We start from the raw sequence: 12,219 nt of genomic DNA, 5'->3' as shown, positions 1-12,219 counted from the left end.
GGGTCCTGAATAAATCCTGAAAGTATAAAACACTATATAAAGTATGTGCCACATTTATGGATAAATTAGTTACTACAGCACTAATAGGGAAACTCACAGCAGTGCCATGAATCTGGTGAAACAAGCAATCACTGTACATCAGAATACTGTTCAGAGGTGTACAGCAAGAGCCTCACATATCTCACTCACATTTTTACAAAGATAAAAATATTAATTCTTATCTAAGCATTTATAAGAACATAAACACATAGATAACAATAGTCATACTCAAAATAGGGGCCATGTATGCTTCCATGTATTTCCATATGCATTGGAATCTACGTGTTTATGTTTGATGCCATTACTATCAGTGTCAAGAACAACCCACGAATGATTAAGTGCACAGCCAGTAATAGGTTAACGTCCAGCGGAAAAATTTTTGTGAAATTAATCTATAAAAGAGCAAATCCACAATGTATTCGTGGTATGCTTACTTTCAATAAGAAACCTAGTGAAGTCTATTAATTTAATATGGAAACAAAGCTGTATTATAAACTGTTACTATAAAAGTTAAACTCAATGCAACAAGGCATCATAGGTTTAAGAGTTTAAATAATCTATATAATATAGGTGTAAATACACCATAGATCACTCTTAAAGGACAAAAAACTATGTTGTAGTATAAAAAGGCATAATTTTATCTGTATCTCATATTGTGCTCCTCCTTCACAACGAGTTGCCATGTATTGCACTACCTCGAATAAGTAATGCTTCACTAAAAGAGAAGACTATTGTTACTTATTCTCAGTGGGCCTACCCACCATACTGAGAATGCCCACCCACCATGGGTGGTGGTGCCCATTGAGAATAAGTAACAATAGTCTTCTCTTTTTGTGAAGCGTTACTTATTCGAGGTAGTGCAATACATGGCAACTCGTTGTGAAGGAGGAGCACAATATGAGATACAGATAAAATGATGCCCTTTTACACTATAAACGTAGTTTTTTGCCCTTTAAGAGTGATCTATGGTGTATTTACACCTATATTATATATATAAACTGTTACATACCCAGTATTCATAAAAACTGCATAGAAGGTCTGCTGATTTTCCAAGAAAAAAATACTCTGGATTTCCCTATGGTAATTCAATCCAGAATTGGTGGAGGAAGCATTCAAGTCAGCTTTCAGAAATGTTGTCCAATTATTCTTGAGCACAAAGCGACCACCTCTGTCATTTTTACAGACTCTGGCTACTCGAGAATGCATCACCTAAAATTAAAATATACCAGAATATATATTTATCACAACTTAGACCTTAAAGTTAGATATATTACAATTTTTCTAAAGAAATGAAATGCATAATACTAATCCCCATATATCGATCAATATTTCTCAATCTTCTACTTTAGCAAACCCAAAATCAGCAACATTTCCATAACCCTTTTACTGATTAAAACCAGTTTCATTCTTATTGTGTTTAATTTATTATTATACTGTATATTACACAACTCCCTACCCCAGCATATTCTTCATGATCACTGGTAGGGTCATACCCTATCAGTTGAGAACCATTGCTATATATAATTGTGGCATTTCAGATATTCCACAGATGGCTACATGGGCAGGTTTTTCTGATTAAGTGTTGAAGCAATTAAGGCCATGAGGAATTAATATATCACGTCTGTAAATTAATGTATTTTATAGTCAATTTGCCAATTTTCCTGACACTACTTTGAGGAATAAAAAATTAGATAATTCCAAATTATAGTGCAGTTATTATTTGCATTTATTTGATAAAGTAAATTAAAATTGCTTTTTACTTGACTTAGGAAATTACTCCAACAGGAGTGATTTGGACAGAATTCTTTGTGTTCATTGCATTGATATAAGAATGATATAAACAATAATATTCTTTTATGTAATTCTGTAAAAGTGTAATTAATGTCATAAGTGGTTTTCCAAGGTTTATAAGTTATAAATATATAATAATATGAATGTGATTTTATACTTGTATAACATAATATACAATACATGTAATTTCATAGTGCAGTATGTACATATAAGCTGAGAATATTGTAGCATTATTATTATACTTACATATCTCTTAAGTTTAGTGTGGTATTTTTAATTTAAATTTAAACTAAAATCATGCCTCAGACTAGAGCAGCAAACCAAAGGGCTCAGAATAGCAAGAATGTTTTGGCCCAGGAGAATACTGCCAAGGGCAGTTCTACGGGGGTTTTATAGTGTGCACCGCTTGTGGAGCCATTTGTAGAAGAACATGATAAAGCCAAAGGAGATGCATTTGTGTATTTTTTGATGCAAACAGTATGAGGAGATTAAATGAAAATTTAAAGTTCTGATATGCAAACATGAGAGTTTGAAGAACAGGGTTGATGCTCTCAAAGAAATTAAAATCAAGCACTTAGCTGCCCAGCTCAATGGTAGAGTTTATACTAATGCATCAGACAGTACAGAAGAACTGTCAAGAGCAGAAAGTGCACAAAGGAAGTAACTATTTTTATTGATTCTCTTTTTTTTTTAGCAAAATGGGGAATATATTGTGCAAAAAAGAATAGACAGAACATGACCAGAGTGCGTCTACCAGGTGTAAACGTTAATGATATTTTAGAACAGTTATCATCTTTTAAAGGCACAAAAAGGTGTATTGTTGTTTACAGTTGTTTTACAACAGTACACTTTTTTTGTGTACTGTTGTTTAATGATATTGAGAATAGGCAATCTGAATATTTACTTTACAGGTATAAGGCAATGTTGAGAAAAGACCACAAGTGTCTAAGATTTTTCCAGACATGACAGGAGGAAATACATGATGACTTTTTTTTTTAGTCAATTCAGTCCTACAGACTGTTTTTACAGGGTTTTTTTTTTTTTTTTTTGGGAGCATTAGCAACTAAGGCCATATTGCTCCGGAATATGCGGTGGTCATTTCATGACCTTTCCGCATCCTCCGTATTTGGTGGTAATGGGCTCGAACCCCGGTCTAATCAAGAAGCGTGTGCTACGCACTGCTGCTCCTTCCCACATGGCTACGGAGGCGCCGTTTTTACAGGGATGGGATATACTTAAATAGAAGGGATACAAGAATATTTGCTGATGCCATTGAGGCAGTGCAAGGGTGATCCCAGGTAGGTGCTAAAGGGGCGACAGCCTCCCCTTAATAATATAAATATTAAGTTTAATCATCATGTATCAGTAAAAGTATTTTTTTACTGCTACATGATGATCAAACAATGATTCTCTGAAACACTGTTTAGCCCATCCTCCTTTTAGAAAATCCTGGAACCATCTCAGATTAGGTGGGTAGGCAAGCTGCTAGTCTGGGGGAGATACAGACTAATAGTTTAACAACAGCGGCAAGCAGAAGCAAATCTGATTCTTGCAGTGTTTCTATTGGGATATGAAAAAGTCTGGAAAGATATGTGTAGGGGATTAAAAAGGAGTGTGTCGGGGTTGCTAAAAGCAAAAACCAGCTCGCATATACTTGCTTGTACACTAATGATAGAACATAGTAAATAAATTTGAAATTTCAAGAATTGGCTAAATTGTCAAATATGGACATTACAGGGATATCAGAAACATGGTACCAATCAGATGTAAGGGATGCAGAATTTGAATACAATGAGTACAATGGAGAGGGGACAATCACAATCTTACTTAAGAAGCAGGCAGAATCTAAAACTGCACTCAGTTGAAGTGGAGTGTCAGTGTAATACTGAATCTGTATGGTGAGACAAGCACTGGGAAAACAAAAATGAGTTTAGTAGTTATAGGTCAAATGACTGGATCGGTATAAGAGACAACTACGCGACAGAGTGGGCCAGTAAATCAGAATGTGTTTTCATGGGGGATTTTAACTTTCCAGATAATGAACGGAACTTGTGGGTAGGTCACTAACTCAGTAGCAGAACATTTCTGAATTTATTGGATGACTATTTATATACCAGCATGTTAGAGAGGCAACAAGAGAATGCAATATTCTTGATCTGATTATCAACAGTGCCTTTTCATTTAGAATTTTCAGTTAAAAATAACACTGTGCGGAAGTAATCATAGTGGACAGTATTTTAATAGAAGTGTGGGATTTATTTAAAGATACAACTCTTGTTACAGGTAAAGGAAAGGGATTTTGCTTTCTAAAAGATGACCACAGTGATCTTAAGACAGTTTTAAATTATTTTCATTGGGATTAACTGATGTTCTTAACAACTGAAAACTCTAAATGGGAAGTGTTCAAGAAAGTAACTATAGAAGCTACTAAGCATTTAATTCCAACTTGGAGATATTATTCAAAGTTTAGACCTTATGTTGCAGGGAAAATAATGGTAAGTGATTCATGAAGTGATGCAGGAAGTAATGTCAGGCTGGTTGTGGTCCAGCGGTTATGAGCAAAGCCACAAGACAGTAGATTGTGGATTTGAGCCTCTAATGCTCAAACCCACAACCTATTTAATGATATTGATAAAAGCATATCAAGTATAATTAGCATTAGTAGAGGCATATGATGGAAAAAAGCAAGCTTATAACAGCATCAGCCACAAAAAAAAAAAAAAACCTTCCCATTTTACCCATCCATTTGCGTTTGTCTAGTTCTGCCTTGAACTTATTTAAGCTATCAACGTCTAACAACAGATGGAAGTTTGTTCCAGCAATCAGCCACCCGCTGGCTAAAGGCAAATTTCCGCACATCTATTCTACAACTGTCTTTCCTCAATTTGAATTTATGTGCCTTCAGGCAATTAATCTGGGCAAGAGGAAGAATCCCATCACCACTGAGCATGCTGATGGGATTCTTCAAGGCATTCAAGGCCCTATACTATCGGATCACTGTAATTTGCAAAACTTAAGCCTTTCTTCTTAAGAGCAACCCTTTGTTCCATTCACTAATCTTGTTGCCCTTCTCTGTACTCATTCCAGCAGCTCTATATCTTTCCTAAAATGAGGCCTCCAGACCTGCATACAGTACTCAAGGTGTGGCCTGACCATTGCCTTATACAAGGGGATAATCACCTCCTTATCCCTGCTAGAAAAATTCCTATATAAAAAATGAAACTAATTGAAGGTGCTGGGGAATGACCCCCAAGGCCTTTCACGTGCAAAGCGAATGTTCTACCGCAGAGCTACACCCCAATGACCTTAGTGTCAATGTTTGCTGAAGAAATAAAGGTTGGAGGGATTGTTAACAGGAATCAGGGTACACTACTCCAACAAGATCTAGATAAATTAGGAAGATAGGCTGAAAAGCGGCAGTTGAGGTTTAACGCTGATAAATATAAGGCACTGCATCTGGTGAAAGGAAGTAACTTGGGTAGAAGAAATATCAGAATACCAACTGGATGTTACCATACTCAAGGTTGTGGAAGTCAAAAAACACTAAGTTATAACATACAGTCTTACAAGATATTCTCTGAGCAGTGCAAACATGTTGCTAGGACAACTCATGGGTTCTGTGATAGAACAGAATTTTTCCAGCAGGAACAATAAGGTGACTATTCTGTTGCATATGGTAATACTTTGGTTGTATTTTCAGTGATGCATGGAAGTCTGGAAGCCATATTTTATGTTCAGGATAATCACATTGGATTAGTAAGAGTCACAAAATGGTACTCTTACCAAGAAAGTGAATATTTATAACTAATTTAAAGAAGTCTATAGATTAGTTACTTCTGCAGTAATCCATTGCCAAGTAAAGTAATCACTGGTTGCACAAGATAAACATTCTGCATAGTCCTAGGAAATGTGTCACATGTACCAGTGAGGTGTTACAGCAGTTGTAAAACAGTGTGGAAAAAAAATCCTTAGGAAGCATATGAAGATGAAAACTGTACAAATCACAAATGCTGAAGGAAATCAATGAGAATAACAAGGTGTCATTTTCATGTGAAATATGAAATGATCAAAGCAGACAAAAATCTGTACGATTGCATGATGTTTCATCTGTGTGGACTCAAGGTTGTGGAAGTCAAAAAACACTAAGTTATAACATACAGTCTTACAAGATATTCTCTGAGCAGTGCAAACATGTTGCTAGGACAACTCATGGGTTCTGTGATATAACAGAATTTTTCCAGCAGGAACAATAAGGTGACTATTCTGTTGCATATGGTAATGTACATTGTGTACATTGAAACTACCCGTGATTCTAGAAGGAAAACACGTTTTGTACATTGTCAGAGAAAAAGGTCTATTTTCTCTCTTTCTTTCTTGGAGGTAACTGTGACTGGCATAGTTTACTCAGACATGCTATAACAATGACTATAGCATGTCTGGGTACACTATGCCAGACATGCTATAGAAATGGCTATTTCTGCAGCAAGGCTTTTCAAAAATGTTTTTATTTCAACAAAGCAGAGATCCAGCCCATTAGTTAACTGATATGAATCTCTATCTGGATGAATGCTTCCACGACAACTGGATTGGATATGAAAGCCCAATTGCTTGGCCAACGAGCCCTAGACTTAATCTCGTTCGACTTTCCTTTTAGAAAGGAAAGTCAAAACATTAATATAAACATGGAATAAGATAATAAAAATTAATCTGCTTTAAATATAAAGTGATAATGCTAAAATGAAACTGAATATAAGTAATGACAGACTAAATTAGAAATACAGTGGTACCTTGGATTGCGAGTAACTTGGTCTGCGAGTGTTTTGCAAGACGAGCAAAAATTTTTAATAAATTTTAACTTGATAAACGAGCGAGGTCTTTCAAAACGAGTACAGTCAGTCCTCGTATAACATGTGTTTACACTACACGAATTTGAAAATACACGATTTATAAATAAGGGAACGATATCTTATATAACATGAGCCGAATTCGCTTATGCATGATTCGTCTTTGTGTTTACAAGAAATGGCAGTCAAACGCAGAATCACCCCAACCGAACGCAACACAATAGGAATGAAGAGAAGATTCTGAAAATGTATTTATGTTTTTTATATCAGTGAAGGGGAAACACATTTCACCATAATAACGTAAAAACCAACACAATTCCAGCTATCGGTATTATCGCAAATGCAATTAGATCAAGTTTACTACCAGTTTATAACAGATTCCACTAGCAGGAACGCAACTGGAAATTGTTTTTATTGTTTTATGGTAGTAACCCCTAGAAATGTGCTTTAGTAAAATGTGAGGTGTTAATAGTGTATCTCTGCCTTTACGATGTTATTTATTCAGTTGCTACACGCGCGCAGCTTTGATTATGTGTATCAAGCGTGCCTCCTCATTTTGCAATACTGCAAGCGATGAATCTGTTTAACGACAATGCAATGTCATATTTCAGTGAAATCCTCAAAAGGAGGCAAAAGCAAGTGTCATTGGATAGGTTCCTTGTTACAAAAAAGATAAAGTCAACAGATAGCAGTGATTCCGTTAGTGCCAGTGAAAGTCGTCCTACCCAATAATTAATAAATTCGATTGCTTTATGTATATTAAATTTAAATATTAAAAATATAAAAACGTATGTAGATATTTTGTATTAATCATTTTTACAGTATATGAATATTTTTGAGTTTTGGAACAAATCATCTGGGTTTCCATTATCGCTTTGATATACGAGTGCTTTGGATTACGAGCACGTTTCCGGAACGAATTATGCTCGCAAACCAAGGTACCACTGTACAGTAAACCCTCAAATTTATGAACTAACAGGAGGAAGGAGTGTCCATTATTTCTGAATGTCTGTTAAATCGAAATTCATTTTTGAAGACCATATATACCCCACATAATTGAAATTTAAAAGTTATTTTGTGTTGTCATGTGTGTGTGTGTGTGTGTGTGTGTGTGCGCGCACGCACACAAACATATTAGTTGTTGTTGTAGTAGGATTTTAGGAGCATCGGTGACTAAGACCATACTGCTCCGTGTATATTGTCTGTAAATTGCGTATTCTGAGGTTGATTTCTGTTTTTCTGGATGAAAAACCAGTTTCCAGGATAAAAAACCATGCTGTCCTCCCCCTGAGACTGACTATCTCAGCCACGTTGGGAAAAATACTCATAAAATTTCTCCTGTCATTGACAGAACTCAAATCGGGTCTTTTTCACTCAGTGTGAGGAGGAAGGCGATCCTTCCAAGAGGGCAAACAAACATATTAGTATAATGATTCATACAGGCAGTAATTAGTATTTATTTATTTAGTAATTTATTTGATCTTATTTCATATTTTTTCTAATTTCATGCTTTAATTTATGTAATGCTTTTAGCTTCGTATCTTGGCCTAATCAAAATCAATTCACAGCTTGCTTTTACATAGTACAGTATTATATACTGGTTGATGATAACTGAGTATACAAAATTAAGGACATAACATAATTCTAATAAAATTTTGGAGAAAAAAAAATATATATGTATGTAGGTATCATCAGAAAAGTTGAAATAAAGTTACACAATAAAAAATGCTTTTATTTACCTTGACTTTACTGGTTGATACATAATTATTAAAGTAATTTATCATTACTGTATAGAGGTACGTTGGTGCTAATCAATTTTTTTCTGTTCATTAAACAGAAACCATGTGAAACCGAGGATTTACTGTATTCACATAGGCATTTTAATAAATGCCATCTGAGCTGAGATAAGCAGTATGTGAAACTAATTGGCATGAGAAAATGACAGTATTAATTCTGATAAAAAAAGCTAAGAAGTCATTTCAAGCTTTTGCAACCATTAATTTCACAAGATCAGTATTTAGACTATGTTTAATCCCCACTAAGTTATGAAGATATGCCAAAAATTTCAAACTGCTCAGGTCGAAGTGCTCTCAATCCATATTTTCCCTTAAAGCCTTAGAAAAATATCAGTGCAACTGTTAAGACATTTTTGCAAGCTAATCCAAATATGCCATTCCAAGTTTGATGTGTGTGTGTGTGTGTGTGTGTGTGTGTGTGTGTGTGTGTGTGTGTGTGTGTGTGTGTGTGTGTGTGTGTGTGTGTGTGTGTGTGTGTGTGTGATTAGCAACTAAGGCCATATTGCTCTGGGGATAGCGATGGTCATTCCCTGACCTTTCTGCATCCTCCATATTTGGTGGTCACGGGCTCGAACCCCAGTCTAATCAAGAAGCGCGCGCGTGTGTGTGAAAAATTGGTTTTGGTCAAATACTTCTTTAATATATGTAACTGTTACACCAATACTTTGGAACTAATACTTTTAAATTTGGCTATGAAATATTAAGTACTCACCTTCCTTTCAAAATTATCAGAATCACAAGTGTTGTCATCAATTTCCTTGTAAAAGAAATAGATAAAGCTCCCAACTTCGAAAGATGAAATGAATGCAGGCTCTAGTACAGACATTATACAAAATTAATGCAAAACAAAATAGTAACTTTAAATACTTCTCTAATAAATAAATAATCTTTTGTGTCAATTTTTTGCAGCTGTTTATTAAATAAATAAATTTGAATAAAAATTAAATATACTAGCTTGTATAGTTCACATTCCTATACATGCAGTTCAGTTCAGTTCAGTTTATGTATAACTGTCTCTAGTGGCACCCAAACTGATGTCCATCTCCACTTATATTGGTGTATCCAAGTGGAGCAGTCAAAAAAAAAAAAAAAAAAAATAGGCAGATCACTTAGCCACCAGGGAGCAGGCACCACCCAGGCAACCACATCTCAGTGTCCATCAACAGCAAATGGGTCTACTTTGGAACACAGGGTTGCTCTTACGAAGAAAGGCTTAAGTTTTGCAAATTACAGAGCCTGGAGACTAGGCATCGGCGAGGTGATCTGATAGAGGTGTATAAGGCTTTGAATGGCTTGAGTATGCTCAATGCCGATGGGATTCTTCCTCTTGCTCAGAATAATCACCTGAGAGGGCATAAATTCAAATTGAGGAAAGACGGATGTCGGATAGATGTGCGGAAATTTGCCTTTAGCCAGCGGGCAGTTAGTTTGTGGAATAGACTCCCATCGCTTGTTGATAGCCTAAACAAATTTAAGGCTCAGCTGGACAGGTATTTCGAACGAACGGAGGGGTGAGATGGGAGTAGTGGTTGTTTTTTTTTTTTTTTTGGCTGATGCTGAATAAGCTTGCTTTCTTGCATCATATGCCTCTACTAATGCTAATGCTAATGCTACTATACTGTTTGTGTAAATAACACAAAAGTCCCGCACCCACCAGCAGTAGTGCAAGTCTGATGGGTGCCAGCATCTCTCACTTCTAGGCTGACCAAACCTAGGAGCCAGCAAAAAAAAATCTCCCCCCTAAAAAATATATCTCTCTTTAACCAGCCCGCATGGAACAATCCTGCAACAGTAAACACTACTGATGCCAGCAAACAAAAAACAAATAAAAATAAAAAAAATTTCCCTTTACAGGCCAGCCAAAGAAAGAATACTCGCAAAGCGCAATCCCACATCAGTAATACTTAACTGATGCCAGCAAAAGAAAAAAAGTACAGTCATTCCGTCATACTAAAAACCTAATCTACACTAATCAAAATAGATATCTGCTTCCTTTTAAGGAACATGCTCCTACAAAATTCCTATAATAGCTTAAAACGTTTTTCATCAATTAACCATTCTGTTTCACTTTCCCTATTCAATGTAGACAAGCTAGCTCTTAATTTACTTCTAAATTCTTCGTAAATTGGGCAATCATACAAAACATGATCCCAAGTCTTGTTGAACCTACAGGAACACAAGGGATCTGTTTCCAGACCTAGATCACATAGCTTAGCTTTTAATGAGCCATGTCCCATTAGCAAATAAGACCCTTCCATATTTGGGTAAAACCACTTAGCCTTGTTACCCGTATTAAAACTTATTTTTGGGATAAATAGCCAAGTAACATATCCAGTATTACTTGTGCTCCAACAGTTCTTCCATATTTCATTTAACTTTAACCATATATTCTTTTCCTCAATTTTTTTATCTACCAAAATGTCATTAGTAATACCCAAAAATGAAATCTGAATTCCCTTTCTCAAAAAAATAGCTGAATGCCCTAAATGTTATACATAAATGTAATGGAAGGGTGCCAGCAATTACCTGCATTGCATGAGTAGAGATGGTTTTACACACTCTTAATATTGTTAGCAACATGGATCTCTGAATTGAGTTAATCTTATTCCTACATTTAATTACATTAATTCTCTTAAACCAGACAGAAGCAGCATTTGATACTATAGGTAAGAATATAATCTTATAATATAACCCAAGGACCATTTACCAAGTTCCCAGTCCTTTCTAGTAATCCTTACAATAGAGGCAGCAAATTTTTTAACCTTGCCACTCAGATATTCAAGATCTGCCACAAATGACATATTATCATCTACAATTATACCAAGATACTATAATTAACAAGATCATATATTGCATTCTCTGTCAAGCTTTTCCTTTTAAAACCATATTGATGTGGAAAATCTAAATTTCCGGCCAAAAATAAAGCCTCCAATCTGATTAATATCAATCTTTCCAATACTTTACCAAGATTTGGTAACAATGAGATAGGCAAATAGCCTCTTGGATCAGTAACTGGCTTACTTATTAATTTATATACACAGTCCTCATTTCTTATACACACAGTCCAAACTCAAGAAACTCTGACAGAAATTAAGAAACTAGTTAAGTTGAGTCTGGCCCAAAATCCCGACAGTATCTACTATATTGTAAAAATATACAAATATAATTCTATATATTTATTAGTTTTTAGTAAGTAAAAATTTACCTTTTTAGATTAATTTTGTATAGAAAGAATATAAAATATAACAAAAATTTTATGAGAAATACCTCTCTCAATTTGAAGATCATGTTTTCTGTTACAAAAATAACAAACAATTTTAAAATACGACAGCAAATAAAAACGACTTAATTAATTTTACTTTCTTATATTGCATTTAATTGGTAATTTTTCAGTTCAAATTTTGGTATTCGTATAGGGTGTTTGAGCAATAATTATAGGTATAGCATTGAAAGGCTAAAGATATAAAACTTGAAATAAGAATAGTTTCAGAATATGAAAATTTAGAGTAATGTATTTTGGCAGCTGCTTAACATTTTTCATAAATATCATTAGCATAACTAGAACTGTAATTGGCGCCTCCGTAGCCAGGTGGGAAGTAGCAACAGTGCGTAGCATACGCTTCTTAATTAGACTGGGGGTCGAGCCTGTCACCACCAAATATGGAGAATGCGGAAAGGTCAGGGAATGACCACCGCATATTCCCGGAGCAATATGGCCTTAGTTGCTAATGCTCCTAAAAAACCAAAAA

At 35.2% G+C, this 12,219-nt stretch overlaps 1 protein-coding gene across 1 annotated transcript in view; it reads right to left on the bottom strand.

The window, feature by feature from the left end:
* The window catches only part of LOC150083627 (semaphorin-5A-like), a 120,407-nt gene that overhangs the window by 56,768 nt on the left and 51,420 nt on the right, over positions 1 to 12,219 (bottom strand). Inside the window, exons 7-8 of the mRNA XM_090378545.1 lie at positions 9,183 to 9,283; positions 1,049 to 1,248 (exon numbers count right to left, since the gene is read on the bottom strand). Coding sequence (XP_090234671.1) covers positions 1,049 to 1,248; positions 9,183 to 9,283 — 301 coding nt within the window. The remainder of the gene's footprint in view (positions 1 to 1,048; positions 1,249 to 9,182; positions 9,284 to 12,219) is intronic.

The sequence above is a fragment of the Mastigoproctus giganteus genome, chromosome 7 (genome assembly GCF_048544385.1).
Source record: "Mastigoproctus giganteus isolate SK-2022 chromosome 7, ASM4854438v1, whole genome shotgun sequence".
Lineage (NCBI taxonomy): Eukaryota > Metazoa > Arthropoda > Arachnida > Uropygi > Thelyphonidae > Mastigoproctus > Mastigoproctus giganteus.
The sequence above is the reverse complement of the archived record's forward strand: the minus strand, read 5'-3'. Positions and strand labels throughout refer to the sequence as shown.